This window comes from Penicillium soppii (assembly GCF_028829465.1).
Source record: "Penicillium soppii strain IBT 18220 chromosome Unknown utg000001l, whole genome shotgun sequence".
NCBI lineage: Eukaryota > Fungi > Ascomycota > Eurotiomycetes > Eurotiales > Aspergillaceae > Penicillium > Penicillium soppii.
This window is the reverse complement of record NW_026643231.1, coordinates 1,124,337-1,140,071: the sequence shown is the minus strand read 5'-3', so window position 1 is coordinate 1,140,071 and position 15,735 is coordinate 1,124,337. Positions and strand designations below refer to the sequence as shown.

General features: G+C 47.6%; 7 protein-coding genes across 7 annotated transcripts; 4 read left to right on the top strand and 3 right to left on the bottom strand.

Moving 5' to 3' along the window:
- Positions 1-5: 5 nt before the first annotated feature.
- Positions 6-623, top strand: N7529_000427 (M6 family metalloprotease domain-containing protein; the record flags this gene model as incomplete). Its single annotated transcript, XM_057235958.1, has 1 exon — positions 6-623. The coding sequence occupies one exon, from the start codon at positions 6-8 to the stop codon at positions 621-623; it is 618 nt and encodes a 205-aa protein (XP_057102761.1).
- Positions 624-711: 88 nt separating this feature from the next.
- N7529_000426 (uncharacterized protein) lies at positions 712-1,105 on the top strand (the record flags this gene model as incomplete). The annotated part of the gene is made up of 2 exons (XM_057235957.1): positions 712-796; positions 861-1,105. The coding sequence occupies 2 exons, from the start codon at positions 712-714 to the stop codon at positions 1,103-1,105; spliced, it is 330 nt and encodes a 109-aa protein (XP_057102760.1).
- Positions 1,106-3,953: 2,848 nt separating this feature from the next.
- N7529_000425 (RlpA-like double-psi beta-barrel domain-containing protein) lies at positions 3,954-4,760 on the top strand (the record flags this gene model as incomplete). The annotated part of the gene is made up of 1 exon (XM_057235956.1): positions 3,954-4,760. One exon carries the CDS (start codon positions 3,954-3,956, stop codon positions 4,758-4,760), a length of 807 nt encoding a protein of 268 aa, XP_057102759.1.
- Positions 4,761-6,079: 1,319 nt separating this feature from the next.
- N7529_000424 (uncharacterized protein) lies at positions 6,080-7,740 on the bottom strand (the record flags this gene model as incomplete). Its single annotated transcript, XM_057235955.1, has 7 exons — positions 6,080-6,408; positions 6,475-6,614; positions 6,666-6,821; positions 6,868-7,024; positions 7,075-7,429; positions 7,485-7,676; positions 7,735-7,740. 7 exons carry the CDS (start codon positions 7,738-7,740, stop codon positions 6,080-6,082), a joined length of 1,335 nt encoding a protein of 444 aa, XP_057102758.1.
- A 609-nt stretch (positions 7,741-8,349) lies between these two features.
- N7529_000423 (putative arsenite efflux transporter ArsB-like) lies at positions 8,350-10,655 on the bottom strand (the record flags this gene model as incomplete). The annotated part of the gene is made up of 3 exons (XM_057235954.1): positions 8,350-8,697; positions 8,768-10,515; positions 10,580-10,655. 3 exons carry the CDS (start codon positions 10,653-10,655, stop codon positions 8,350-8,352), a joined length of 2,172 nt encoding a protein of 723 aa, XP_057102757.1.
- Positions 10,656-11,694: 1,039 nt separating this feature from the next.
- On the bottom strand, positions 11,695-12,057 carry N7529_000422 (uncharacterized protein; the record flags this gene model as incomplete). Its single annotated transcript, XM_057235953.1, has 1 exon — positions 11,695-12,057. One exon carries the CDS (start codon positions 12,055-12,057, stop codon positions 11,695-11,697), a length of 363 nt encoding a protein of 120 aa, XP_057102756.1.
- A 117-nt stretch (positions 12,058-12,174) lies between these two features.
- Positions 12,175-14,138, top strand: N7529_000421 (uncharacterized protein; the record flags this gene model as incomplete). The annotated part of the gene is made up of 4 exons (XM_057235952.1): positions 12,175-12,335; positions 12,392-12,528; positions 12,595-13,242; positions 13,303-14,138. The coding sequence occupies 4 exons, from the start codon at positions 12,175-12,177 to the stop codon at positions 14,136-14,138; spliced, it is 1,782 nt and encodes a 593-aa protein (XP_057102755.1).
- Between the last annotated feature and the right edge of the window lie 1,597 nt (positions 14,139-15,735).

The window sequence follows — 15,735 nt, the reverse complement described above, 5'->3', positions numbered from 1 at the left end:
ACGAAATGGGAACCGACGCTGCCCAACCTTTTGAGGACCTCTTCTTCTCGACTGAGAAATTCAGAACTGGCAGTGTCACTGAGTATTATAATGAGATCAGCGGTGGCAAGATCAGCCTCAACGGCGAGGTTATCAGCCCACTACGTATGCCATGTGCGCTACCAGCCTACGCAAATGGTAACAGCGGGATGACCGACGATACACCAAATGCTCAGACCATGACTGTAGGTGCACTGGATGCTCTCAGAGGTCAAGTCAATCTTGATCAATATGACAATGACCGTAATGGGTATGTTGATGCCTTTATTATGGTGCACGCCGGACAGGGTGCTGAGCAAACGGTCAGTAAGGACGACATTTGGTCCCTCAAATGGACAATACCAAATGCTATCCTTCTCAATGATACTAGCATCTTTGCCTTTTTCACAACTCCAGAGGATGCCACCATCGGCGTGGCTGCTCATGAACTGTGCCACCTCGTCTTCGGCTGGCCAGACCTATACGACGTCGATTATAGCTCTGAAGGCGTGGGAAACTGGTGCCTCATGGCTGGGGGTGTATGGAGCGGTTTACCACCGGGCTTTAAGCCTTGTCATCATTCTGCTTGGTGCAAATTGACTTAGGGCTGGGTGGACAAGGTCATGGATTCCCATGCCCAGACTATCGGAGTAGCCGGTGGAAGATAAGAAGCAGGTCCACTGATTGTGGAAGATGGTGATAGTACAAGCAAGGAGTATTTCTAGGAATCATGAGCCCATCGGCTTTGATCAGTCACTTCCTGGATCTGCTCTTCTTGGTATTTTATTCCTCTATTTCGTTGTTCATCTAAGATACGTTCTGGCACATCGATGATTCACCAGACGATAACCATGATGAGTGGTACCACAAAGTAGGTCTCATGCAGGCTGATGGCCTGGACCAGCTCGCAAAAGTCAGCGCAGGCCACCGTCACTCTGGTGATCCGTTCCGGGGACATACTGAAAACAAGGCCTTCACATGTGAATCCAATCCTAGCACCCGCTCGTATGCGGGATATGACCCCAAAGTGCCTATCGCGAATATCTTTTCACCGACACCGACAATGACAATGAATATTGCTGCATAACAGCCTATTCTCGGAGCAGATCATGTAAGCCATGGATGTGAGTCTATTGGAATCAGGTACTATGCCTGTCACTCCATCTGCAAGTTGCCTGTGGATTACAAATATTATCAAAAGTGTGCCTAGTGGAAATTGATGGTTTTTGAAACGGAAATAGAGCTCTTGTTTTACTATCAAATAGATATTCATAGGCATGAATTTGATACTGGGAACAGGAGAAGATTGCCAGTAAACTCTAGCAACGACTAGCGCGCTCTGCTCTGCTGAGTTGATAGTACCAAGAGTCGTTGGGCCTTGGGCTTCAATAACAACCAACTCAGAACAATCATACGATTTTGCACAAATTTTCTTAAAAAATTGGAGTCCAAACGAAAACTCACCTTGCCTCGGCAGCTCCAAATGGAACCATTTCCCCATCCGGCGATGTTTGATGGCAAAATGACAAAATGCTAAAAACAAAAAACCAATCTTTTATCCCCCGGGAAAAAAGAATGTGGATCAATGAAACTTGAAACGGTTTTCAAACGCCGCCGTTATCCGTCATCTGGTCGACACTGTGGGTTCCTGGCAAGCCACATGCTTCATAGGTTCTATTGGTTTTGCCACGAACCTCTCGATCATTGAGTCATTTCCGAATTTTAAATTCTTGGTTTTACTCTTGGTGTCATTCCAGTGAACTTAATCTAGCGAACAGAAATTTTCTATCGGAAGCACTAACTTGATCTCACATTCTTGAGATTGGATTTCAAGGTGGGGATTGTCCTAATGATTCAAATCAGCGAAAACTTGCTAACTTTGGCAAGACATTAATATACCCACCATCAGATTCGTAAAGATATCAGTTTCAGTGCGTTTGTCTAGAAGTTTCTCTAGAGGAAGGGCCTAGAGCAGAGATATGGCTAAGATGGTTAAGCCCGTCACATTCTAGAACTTCGAATCGATCAACGTCCTTGAATAGCCTTTTGCCTTCAAGAACATCCCATAACTAACAAAACGACGTTAGCTTCAATATTCAAAATAATATTTCCAATTCCCATATAAGCGCCATTATTCAAACACACAGTATCAACATCCAAATTACAGATGCACTGCTCATTGATAGACCACATTGTTACTTCAAGACTTTGTCACATTCTTGACACTCATATATTTGATGCTAGATAAATACAATGACCATACGATCGTTACATAATGATATGGTCATTGATTCCCTTGATTCATGCAAGGTAAAGCATACTCCGTATTCTAAAACAATAATAGCTTTCGCGTTTACTATAGAAGGCACAAAAATACCCCTCCAATCCCAACAAAAGCAAATCCTTCGTTATGCAATACTACCATGCACACCAGACCCCATTTCATCCGGGATCGGCATAGCGGAGCAGAGCGGACTGGACAACGGGGAAAAAATGTGGAATTATGGATGCTATCCAAATTCCCAATGTCGTTGTACCATGTATCGCGACAGGGTCCAATACCCCGCTCGGGAACTGAAAGAGGGGACGGTTGGGCCTGGAATCCGGCAGGTACTTGTATAGACATATTTATGTAGCATATTCCGTACAGCAGCAGGTATCGATGCGGTGGTGAGTTGGCGGGAATACAGTACAGAGATTATCTCGGGCGGGTATTACTGTGCCCTGCATTAGGGCTGGGAGCAATTGGGGGTTGGGTGTGACATTGGACTGGGCTTTTCATACTGCACAGTACGGGAGAGTCGTTTTTGAGATTGTTCTTTTGACAGCTCTACCTTTGAATATCTGTGGATATTGTAGGTAGTTTTCATATGGTGGAATTAAACACGCAAAATTGTGTTGAAATCGCCTAGGATCGGCACTACTTCCCACTAAAAAAACGGTCAGACAATACTGTAAGTCCAGACCGTTTCAGTGGAGCGCCTCCAGAATAACCCAATACTACATTGTACAGTAATGTAAAACAAAAGCTGAATTGACTTAAAAGATCTCTGTGTCAAAGTCCAATCAAATGGTGATGTCCGGCAACCCGCAATACACACGTCAGACAGTGCAAAGGTAACCTGCAGCCCAACCTCAAGAAGGATCTGACCAGTCCCTTGATCTTGCGGCCGAGTGCACACGTCATTCCCAAGGCGACTAAGTATCAAATTGATCGGAGATGAGAAACCGGCAGAAATCTCTTTAAAATTCTAAGACTGAAAGCGGATATGGTTTCCCTCAAAACGAGTATTTCAGCTTTTCAGAAGGTTCACAAATGTGATAGGCTGTGTCTGTCAGGTACCAGCGGACCCAATAAACTCAGTTAGATCGGCTGAAGGGGCCGTCGGACTAATCCCGACGGAGATTAGCGCCAGGAGACCAGTCAGCGCACAAACCCCCTATTTCTGTGTTTCTGTAACTCGATTGGTTTATTTTCAACCACTGCAATCCCGGGGGCGTCCGGTTCAGGTACCTGTTGTGATTGTAATATCTCACAAGCCATAGGATAGGATGGAGGATCAAACGGGGGCTTGAGATGTGTGTAAAAGAATTCTGTAACCGGATCTTGGATGTGGCTTACTCTCGACCATGGGTTTGGTCAAAGTGGATTGCGCCTTCTTTTTGTGGAGACTTTTGCGTTTCCTTTGGTTTTCTTGAACTCTTGCGTATTGAAATCTTTCCTCTGGTATTTAATAGTCTCGACTTCCCCGAGCGCTCTTTCTCTTCTCTCTTCTCCCATCCCTTTCAGCCTCAACGGTCCATTTCTTCTTTTTCGCACTCTCGCTCCTTTTAGAGTTGCCCAATTGAATATTCCTGCTGTGCAGTGATCAGTCCTTTGAATACACATTCATTATCTTTTATCTCAATATCTTCACTATTCCGATTCAATCGCAATGGCCCCTATCACCAAGACTCTCGCCCTCGCTGGCGCTTTCTTCGCCATGACCGGCTATGCCGCTCCAGTCGCCAAGCGCGCTGTCGTCTGGGAGACTGTCACTGACATCGTCTGGACTACCGTCGATGTCACCACCACTCTCTACCCCAACCAGGTTCCTACCGCCACCGTTGTCCCCGTGGCCGCCCCTGCTGTCCCTACTACCACTGCTGCTGCCGTTGCTGCCATCGTCACTCCCTCCGAGACTCCCGAGGAGGAAGAGGAGGAGGCTGCGCCTACCACCAGCACTAGCACCACCGAGGCCGCTCCCGCTCCCACCGTTGAGGCGGAGACTTCTTCCGCAGCTCCCGCTCCTGTTCCAACCACCACCGAAGCTACCGTCGCTCCGGCCCCTGCCCCCACCACCTCAACCAGTACCGCTGCCGTCGCTGCCAACACCCGCTCTGCCAGCACTGAGTCCACTGCCAGCAGCGGTTACTCCGGCGCCTGCTCTGAGGGCAGCCCTTGCGATGGCATGATCACCTACTACGATACTGCTACTACTAGCACCAACCCCAGCTCCTGCGGCACCACCAACGACGGCGCCACCGAGAATGTCCTTGCCCTGCCCCACGGTATCATGAAGGACGGCGACTGCGGCAAGACTGTCACGATTACCTACAACGGCCAGACCGCCACCGGTACCGTCGTCGACAAGTGCATGGGCTGCGACGACAGCTCCATCGATCTGTCCCGCCACCTGTTCGGACAGCTCGCCTCCATGGACGCTGGTCGTGTCTCCGGTGCCAAGTGGTACATCAACTAAAGCGTTTTGGTAACATCTCTGGTAGATTGCACATGCGGGATATGGTCTTGACGACTCTTCCCTTTTTTGTTCATCTTTGGTTCATCTTTTATTCTTCTTTCCCGGTTTCGGTCTGAGACTGGGCCCTTTTTTTCCATCTCGTCTACACTCCTTCGACATTTTTACCATTTCTGCGAGCCCCTAGCGGGCCGCTTTTTCATTTACCCCTGTTGATAGATTTTTCTTCTTGTGTGCAATACTACCCTATGATGGACCCCATTCGGCCATAAAAGCTTCCTGCGCATGCTGGCAATTGCACTGGTTCGATTCTCTTGATGAGATTCCCGCGTGCTAATGCGTCAGAGAATGATGATCACGATGATTATGCTCGACGAAAATCAAAAAGAATCGCGTATCGCAAACGCGTGTCTTGCAATGAAATTCGTTTACTTCTCAATTCCTACATAAAGTGTGCCCGTAATTTTCGAGTGTCCCTTAAGATTACGACTGGTTTTTTTCTTGCCTCTTTTGTTATGATAGCGCTGTTTTCTCCTTTGTACTTTTGAGATTTGCCTCGAAAATTGCCGCAAGAAGTAAAAGAGCGACGACGAGGCAAGGCTAGTGAGATGTATTGGTCCATGCTTTGAGACAGCTGCGCCTCGTTTTTGCTTGGGATGCTAAATCTCGGCCTTGAACCCCTGCTATGTATAGAATTAGCAGCATGGTCTTAGATATGTCTCATTGAGAAACAAAATGATCTGATGATAAGTTACGCTATTGTCCTATGCATCTACCATAATGATTCTAGTCACGGCAGGTGAATGGGATTCTCAATACCGACGACCAGGTAGCCGAATAAATCAATCAAACATAGTATTGTTTCCCCAAATGCAAATACCATCAATGGAACTATCCATCTGTGGACCAGGAGCAAGGTACTTTGGCGGCATAAACCAGCGCCAGCACCAAATACGAACTAACCAAGTCATTGAACGTGCCTTGGTAGCATGTCCTTGGCTATAGCAGTCGCAGGCCCCAATAAACCCAACAATCAGCAAACAGCACAAGAAAAGAAAAGCCCCACTCTAGGCGTCCTCCAGGGTTCGTCACAGTTACGCCACCCTTTTCCGAAGTAGTCAACTGCACAGGATACGAGTCCAAATATGCAACCAACCCTCACCGTCAAAGTCAGGCGAGCCGGGCCCAGGATACAATCAGTAATTTAGATTCAAGAGTATCGCTATTGACCATACGCGTAATGTATAATGCAAAGGCAATCAACTAAATACATTATGCTTCCTATAACAAAACCTTACACATCTAGATAAAACCATGGCATATCACTTTTCCCAGGCTCGGTCGATCTCTCGCTCAGCATCATATCCATAACACCACATCTGAGTGGCCGGATCACTCCATTGATTAGGGCTATGGAGGAATTGCAGGCCCAGCGTTTCCGGTTTCATACCTGTATCACGGGCTCGCTGAAGTAGTCCGTCGGCAAAATGTAACAACTTTCCATTCAGAAGACTTGCTTCCTGCATTTTTTCTGCGCGTTCCTTACGAACCTGTTCGAAAATATGCAGGGCCTTGGAGAGATCTGCTGCATCCGAAAGCTCGGACAGAGATCGTGCTAGTGCGATACCGTCTTCCACGGCCATTGCTGCGCCTGTCAATTGCCAACAATTAGAGGGGTTTGGATGTTGACATTGTAAGTTTGAATAAGGGCGCTTACCTTGAGACATGTAGGGAAGCATTGAATGTGCTGCATCTCCCAGAATCAACACTTTACCAGTTACCCAGCGGGTTAATGGGACACCACTAATCAACGGCCACTTGAGCGTTTTGTCAATTAGTCCAACAAGCTTTTCGAGTCTAGAGGCGTGTAAGCAAAAAGTGATATGCACAAAACAGGTATACTCATACTGGGTGTCCCATCCCATGAATTCGCGCCTCATCTCGGTAATTGCCGTCGCTGGATTCCAGGTGGAAGGGTCACTGTCATCTGGATGCGAGAGAACCATATTGAAAGACTTCCCAGCTCCGATGGTATATGTCATCACATGTCGCTGATCACCGATCCTACCGGACGTTAAACAAAGCTGGACATTCGGCCCACTAAACTCACCAGATATTCATAGCCGGTCGATCCAGTAGCCACGAAAGCTCCGGGTCATCTCTAATGCGTTCCACGTCCACAGTGGCCCGATACGCTGCAAACCCAGTCTTTTGGAAAGCAGGTTTGCCACTGTCATCAAGAATTCCCCGAGCAACCGATTTGACGCCTGTGAAAAGGTTACTATCACGGTCCGCAGCATAGTTTAGAGATACATACCATCTGCTGCAACAACCAAATCAGCTGGAACAGACATGCCTGTTTCAAGCTCAATTCTCGGTACCTCAGTATCGTACCCAACAACCCGCGAAGCGAATTTGATTTTGACACCTACATCCAACGCCCGCCTATACAAAGCTGACTGGTAGTTGGCGCGATGGATCACGTAGTACGGAGAGCCGAATGTTCGCTTGATATTCGGGATTATCTGCGTGAGACCAATGACATCTCCCGTCTGCCAACGTCGCAAAGAGATGGACTCGGGCTCGGTCGTGTACCCTTTCAAGTAGGGATCTAAGCCTAGTTTGCTCAGAATACGAGTTGAGTTTGGTGGTACTTGAATACCAGCGCCGACCTGAGATGCATTAGGCGATATCAACAACATGCAGTAAACCAAGGGGGCGGCTTACTTCCCCGAGCTCTTGGGCTTGTTCATAAACTGTTACTTCATGGCCGGAAATCGCGAGAGCGATCGCTGTAGCTAGCCCACCGATTCCAGCACCCACAACAATTATGTTCAGTTTGATCCTCGCAAATTTGGATCGTTCGTCGGCTGATAAATTGGTCAAGAACGCTAGGCAGTTGCTGGGATAAGTTGGAGGCTACCGACTCATGACTTCATTAGAATGATCTGGTGTCATTTTTTGTATAGACACGCACCTCCATGGCATGTTGTGTACAATCTCTATTTACTTGGAGAACTTTCAGAGTCATCTTCACAATATATAGGCAATGGACCTGGAAGGATCGCTTATGGTGCGCCCATAAGCAGGGCGCAGGTTTACATAAACCACCGCCTTAGGAAACCCCACGATTCTGACACACACCCCGAGCACCGAGTGCGTTTAGTACCGGAAAAGCCGAAGCCGAGTCAGTAATATATCGCTATGCTGTAACATAGTGTCTCAAATATCAGTGTTCGGCGGTCGGTAAGAGTGTCGAGATAAGGACCTACAAAATACAAAGTAACAGTAACTATAAATCTCAATAATAGACATGGAGCAAGCAAGATCCCTTGCCTATGGAAGCAGATAGCACGCCTGGACTCACCAAAGAAATGATGTCTACGATGGTTTCAATCCCATACTAATGCGTATTGAAAGAACGCAGATTACAGAGATCGGATGGTAAAACAATCCTTTGAAAATGGTTCATTGACTTCGTAACCTCATCTGCTTGTTGGGCGACAGGTAGATCACCTCGTGCAAGCATACTCTGCATAGTAATCTATAAACATCTAAAACAAAGCCGCCACGATAATTTGCAAGTCATACTTTACACAGGCTGATGTGGCTGCGTACCTCTGACAAGATAGACCTCTCCAATGAGAACAACACACCCAACCACCATAGCGATTGCAATAATGGGAAGGTTCACGCGCGCAAACTCCAGACTGCCAACACGAATATGCTTCCTCCTCAAGATATCACGCCATAACAGGCCAGCTAGGGATGCACTAAACGCGGTACTGAATGCTCCGAAATTGACACCAAGGGCCATACTGTAGATAGTCGCCCACCATGTGCGATCACTGATTGGAATGCCTGTCTCGACGGATATTTGTTCCCAAGCCTGAATCACCCGGGAAAGAAGGATTGTGGTGCCGATGTTTGTGCCGGCAAACTGATTGAGACAAGTTAGCAGGTCTGGGTGATATCAAGAAGGATCAGTACGAATATTGCTTAGTACTTACGTTGCACAGGATCACAGATAGGAATCCCATTCCCCCGACAGCTCCCACCGTCCCGGTCTTATTCACCCAATGGTTCCATCCATACGCGAAGACAGGTACCCAGCCTTTGGTAACGAGTGCCTGAACAAGAACGAACATAGCAAAGGCAAAGGGGACCAGTGGGAATGGCATGTGCGAAACAACGACCGTCACGGTTGGGAAAGTCTCCTGCAACCAGCGGTATAAGTCTGCGGAAAGAGAAAACAATGTGCGCGGACCGTTTTCTTCTTGGTCTGAATGCTCGCGCTTTTCCACATCGGTTGTGTCGGTAGTCTGTCTTGTGTCCAATGCCTCCGGGGATGATGTGAGTGCCAGCTGCTTGCTGTCCATCGCAATAACACCATGTTGTTGAAGTTCAGGAAACTTCTCTTTATCGACGAGCACAGAACCCGACAAGGGTGTTTCGCTGTCATGGTGAGGAGTCCTGGTGTCTAAACTACTATCGGCAGCGCCAAGCGACATGTCATCGTCAGTGTGCTCGCTGCGATGGCGCATGTCTGAAGCATCACACTGTTCCGACCGATCAAGTCCCATCATCTCGGGACTTGACTTTTCCGATTGGAGCTCTTGTTCTTCTTTCTTGCGCATGTCTTTTTCTGCCCGTGCGTCCTCAAGTTCCTGTCGGCCCTTTGCGGCAATCTCACGGGTATCATGGCGATGATACCAGCCGAATCCAACGTCCCAACAGAACATCACAAACGCGGCGGGAACTGTTGCCCAAAAAACGGGACGTTCGTGGTCTTTCTGGCTCGATGCGTTCATAGCAAGGACAGTGATGAGGGTGGCGGCCATGATAAATGCGCCGAATCCAGCACCCTTCTTATCCAAAAACGGGTTCATGATCTCTTCTAGCGAGAGTTGCTTTCCCTGCTCATCGTCGTTTTCCTCCTCTTCCTCCGCTACTCCCCTGGCATTTGGAATGTTGGGATTCACTGGCGCTCTGGCTTTTTCTGCCTCAGTGAGCTGATGCATCTCGATGGATAGAGGTATGAGAGATTCATCGGCGAAAATGATGTATAGCAGAAAAGGGAAAATGACGATGGCAGTCACCACTACTGGGACGATCATGTTTGCAGTGTAGACAATGAACTTGATCTGAAAAGCACCAGCGAGGACCAGATTCGTTGGATTAGAAGACACAAGAATTGCAGATGCAATGTTAGCTACAGCAAATTGGCTGTGGATCCAGGCCCTAGGATGGACGATATTGCTTGACACACGAGTCATGTAGGCCAGGAAGGCGGTACCCGACAAGATAATCGGATCATTTCCAATGAAAGTGCCGAGCCCGAAGAAAAAGGCGTACAGGTAGAAAAAGAGCCGGTGACCGACCTTACCTCCTTTTTGCAAGACCTTGAAGGCCAAGAATCTGATCAGACCCGACGCATCGATCGAAATGGCGATGTATGCAAGTGTGAGGAAGAAGGCCATGATATCGATGGGTACAATTCCGTCTGCGCCAAGCGTTCCATCGTGCACTTCTTGTCGACCGATAGCTATGATCGCAAGAAGAAACAGATCCGCGATTAACGGAACGGTCACAAAGTTCAGGGGGAAGCTTAGCTTCACAAATGCGCTTTTTTTGGTATTATATCGAGAACGGGATCGACGGGGCATTATGCGCAGGGTACTCAATAAGTCCAGAAATCCGTTGACGAGCCATCGAGGCAGGTATACGGGGACATGGAAGGGGAAAAGGACGATGATATCTGTAATGGTGCAAGGAAGCGAGCGTCAGTCTTAACATCTTTGTCAAGGCGCAATCGCACTTACTAGTTATGACAAAAACAATTAGAGTAATGATTGAGCGCCAACTTTTGATTTTCGAAGTATCGAGACTCTCCGTCATTTTTAATATTTTGGTGTGCTTCCTTCCAACGTTTGTGAGGGCCGGCTGAGCTTCAGATTTTTGCTACAAAAAAAAAAAAAAACATGCACAGAGTACTTGGGTTCTGTTACGATGATCAGGCACCACGTCAGTATCGTGCTTCAGCCGCAGTCAGGCATGGATGGATAAGATACCGGAATGCAGAGAGAGAAATTCAGGTTCTGCCAGAGACTTATCGCGCATACATTTCCTTCGCGCGGTAATTCGTAAGGGAGGACGATCGGAACTGTTTCCTTCTATTTCCCGTAGATCGAAGATTTGCAGCGAAGATATTTGCGCGGTGATCGCTTCGCAACTTGACCTGGGGAAATCAAGAAAGAGTAGGAATGTGGGTCACCCGGACGGACTATCGCTCCCTCATGATATCCTGGCGGTTTCAGAAGAGCGTGACTAGCTTGAGCGAGCAGATATAGGAGGCCAACCTTAATGAAGAGTAGTAAGAGCAATGATACTCTATAAAAGAAGTAGCGAGGGCAGTGAGGCTGTGGAAGCTAGCACTCCGTGTTGAAAGCGGGATCTGCGAATTACCTAGGTGGTAGGGTATTAGTTATGCTGTGATTAAAGTTGAACTAGAAGCAGGGCGAAGCAAACAATCTTCCGCGCTATATTGCTCACGCATCCAAGCGAAAGCGAAGACCATGGGAGAATTTTATCAATATTTCATACCAAGAGGTCTAAGGGTCTTAATCGCCAAATCAAAAAAAATTTAAAAAAAGCGAGGCATGCACGAGACAAGTCAGGGCACTGTGATTAGCCTAGAGTTAGGCTTGGACAAGAAATGCCAACGAAATGCCAATGAAAATCTTGTAAGAAAGAACCAAAAGCCCCGCACTTATGTTTCTTGGCGAAAGGTCGTTGTTATGTGAAGTTGACCATGGTTCCGGTCTATATTAACCAACGATTTGCCAACATTGGATCCTATTCTCGTTTTCTCCCGCGATTCTCGTGGAATGTTACTGACTGCTATCTAACATCCATATTCATCCCTCGCCGTGTTCAATTAAATTACTTTGCAGACACAGCCACCGTACGGACTTAAAAGTACCCAATCAGCGGAGATGGTATCGCCCCGTCTCGTATTCTTCGCCTGGGTTTCTGCGCCCGCCCAGATCATCATCACGGGGGCACTCCCTGCTTCGAGAGACTGATGCTGAAGCAAGAGTGAAGACTTGAAACTGTCCAATCCCAGGGTAGACCGAACGTACTTGATGTAACTGAATCCGAGAATGAGGCTGTATTGCTGACGAACCATCTTCACGCCCGGGTGCGTGCCCTGTTCCCTTTGTTGATGATTTCCATTGTATTCTTCGCGAATAAGACGGTCCCCGGGGCTGCTCTCTCTCTTTCTCTCTTCGTCATTCATGTTATCAAGTTGCATTATATGGAGTGACTGTCAGTGATAGAGTACAACACCTCAATATATATGCCTTTTCTGCTCCTTTATCCTAGAGTTCCCGTCACCGGAGGCGGATAACATGCAATGCCCGCAATTCCCTCTGCAACCTCCTTCCTAGAAAATGCCCTTGTGCACCGTGATACCCTTGCTTCTCCAAACGTGACTGCGGCTGCAACCCAAAAGGCGCTTGAGGTTATCTGCGCCTGGCCTGTCTCCGGTCAATATGGCCCAGGAACACGGGCCCTGTACGTTTCCCCACAGATAAAAAACAACACTACGATGATATTCTGACAGTCTCTAGGTACTATTTCTTGATTGCAGCTTGCGTGGTTGCTCGAAAAGTGGAATGGATTCGGAACGCCTGCCTAGCTGCCGTGTTACTTTTCCCCGCTGTCGCGGCCCTCCATGCGATTGCGCTTGCCGTACTCCACGTTGAGGGTGAGTTTGTTACCCAAGACTCCAAGTGTGACTTTTTCAAATGATCAAAGCTCTAACAATCTGCAGGTGCCGTTGACATGGATATTTATGGAGCATTCCAGTTGTGCGCAATCGGTATTCTTACAGCGCCGGCGACCGTAAAGATATCTCAAACATATTTTAACAATCCCGGTCGGGATATCATCTTCATCTGGACAGTCCTACTTCTTGCTGGACTATTGAGTTTGATCGTGGAATTCATGCGCCTCGAGGCTATTCCTTGTCCAAGCGCTGGAAAAGTGTTTTCGTATGGCGAATCTTGCGGCCTCACGTGTACCACTGACAACGGTCCCCAATCAAGCTTACGACAAGGTTCAACGAACAATATATACGTGGTACCAGCACCTAGTGAGCTATCCTTCAATACCGCCACGCTTCTCGCTGCTGCATGCTGCATCCCCGCAATCCTGTCGCTGGTGTCGACATGGATCAAAATTCTGGACCATAATTGGGAGAGATTTTCCAAGAAAGAGGTGAAGCCAGATGATCCTATTAAAGGAACTAATGGTGCTACCATCAACCATATGACTGGAATTGGCGAGAAAATAAAAGAGTGGATGTCTCTGATCGAGGTACCAGTCATGGCCGCAGCCGTATTAGCAATTCTTATACAGGGCGAGAGGAACTTCTGGAGTCCACAAGTCTATTACCAAACAGAACCAATAACAAGCATCGGTAGGTGGATGTGCTGCCTAAATCAATGGGTCCTCAAGTAACTGACCGGCAAACGTTTAGGTCAATGGGCACCGATCGTTGGTACCGGTCTCGCTGTGTTAGGATCGCTCTATCTCCTGCTCGCAGCCGACATGGATGCTGAGGTCAAAGGGGATACCGAGATAAAATGCCCAGGTTGCGTGGAGTGCACAGCATCAGAAACACAAGACGGTTCCCGACGACAGTCTGATACAAGTGGCGAGGCCACAGTGAGTGAAATCGAAATGACAACAGCGAGCATGCGCCGCCACACTACCAACCAAACACATACCAACCAGACCACAGACGAAGGTGGAAGAAGAAAGGTTGCTCGCTTTCTCAATTGGGCTAGTGCCGCGCTCGCCACCCATGCACACAAGCAAATTGAAAAGGGGGGATTTAAACGGGACTCGTCATCTTACCCGGAAACCCCAGGAGAAGGTTACAAGAATCCCCATCTACAAAAACAAATCGAGAGATACAGAGGGTCATCAATAGCCCCAAGTTTCAGAAGCAGTAGGGGTTCCTTCGACAATGGCGAAGGTCCCTCTAATCCCCCCAACAGGGCCCGGAGCCAAACGCGACGGCATGAATCGTTACCAGTCTCATCTCTTCCAAGGGCAAGTTCTCGCCCAGGTCGAGATCACTCGGGGTCACTCCCAGGAGGGGGGCTGCTCGATTCTTCTCCTCTCTATTGTCCGCCGTCCCCCAGGAGCCCATCTCGGGAATGGACCCCGCAATTGAGTCAGTCTAGTGGAGGAATGTTGAGTCGAAGTCGAGCAAATTCCGATGTTAGCCCGACGACAACATCACCTGGGCTCCAATCTCTACCCACGCCTCCGCCTAAAATTGTCATTTCTTCAGATGGAGGTGGATGATGGAGTTATGTATACGGGTAATCAATCCCCTTAACGGTTTTATGAGTTACATATGTTCTAAATAGGTCGCTGTTGAAATAGTGTATACATAAATCATTTCATTAACTATAATATCTATGAAACACTAGTCCGTCTACGCGCGCTATTTTCCAACTAGATATCTCAAGATTCCTCTCCTTTCCATTCATTTTCTTCGTCCTGAATGAGTGACAATGTTTCCGTGGCCGCTTCCAAAAGAAACGTCTTTGCAGAGTCGACGGTGAAGCCGGGACAGCAGTCAAAACAGAAGAGCTTGCAATTGCCACGTAAAGATCGGAGCGACTTAACGCCCGTCTACTTTTCAGTCCTGCCTGTAACGCGCTCAGTGCTGTCGACACGCCGGATACATACATCCAAGTCGCACGTAAGGTAAATCGGTATAAATTGACGACCAGGTTCGCAGGCGGCATCTTTGTATTCTGTGGCTACGTCCCAGCTAAGCGCATTGTAGGGCTGCAAGTCTAACCTGATATTAGAGTTGGGCCGTTTCATTATAATCAGATTATTCCATGAATCTATTCTCGGCCATATCGTAGGCGAGAAGGGTAAAAAAGGATTTTGTTGATAGGGGGCATTGCTTGGTTACTTTCTCTGTTTGTTGTTGTTTTTTGTGACAGAACCGAGCCTATCAAGAAATGTGGCCGAGTATATTGGTCGCATCCCTGCGTTCTCTACCCATGGACTCAAAATGGTCGTCTTTTGATCTGTAAGTAATACCCTTTTATTTTCCCACCCAGATTTCATCGTAAAAAATGTGAGTAGGAATTAAGCCGATGATTCGAATCTTATTTCGCATTCAACGTTCTCACTCCATCCCATACCAACCCCGCAGCCCTTCATTACCGACTGCATAATTAACATAGTTATGTTTTCTTTCTGGTTACTTCCTTGAAAGATGATTTCACGCAGCTTTTCACCATATTGACAGCTTCAGCCTTAAGCCTTTGATCTCCAGATTTGTGAATCGAGACCGGCGCAATGGGCAAATTCGCCTCCCGGTGTGGGAATGCGGTGGTGTTCAAAGTGATCGCCTGTTAACCCTCGAAAAGGATGGTGTGTTCATTTAGTGCTGTGTTGGAATGAGTGATGAGCGAGAAATAATCGAAAGCAGCACGCTGTGCCGCAGGGTTATATTGCTGTAAACTCTCTGGGAAGCGGCTCTTTGACTGCTCGAGTCTCTGGCATGGAGGGGAGTTTATGTAACTCACGAGGGAGTCAGCTCGACTAGCCGCATACCCAGGTATTTCATCAGGCTCTAAAATTATCTAGGCGCCATTCAATGAAGTCACCCATCTTTAAGGCGCTCCACGGTGGCTTAGGCAATTGAATCACAAGGAATGTATGTTACTCAAGCCGAGAATCATTGGCGACACAGGTGAATGTTGTTTGATAGTCTTCTCTTTGTTCACTTGGCACAGTTCTTCACAGTCCCCTTGAAACTATGGATCTAGAGCGATAACTTACCCTCTATATCTAAGTAGTATGATTGGGCTAGTATCAACTAAGTCCAGGCGTTTCGGATTTTTTATAAGCGTGCTTTGTAAGGAAACTTGGATTG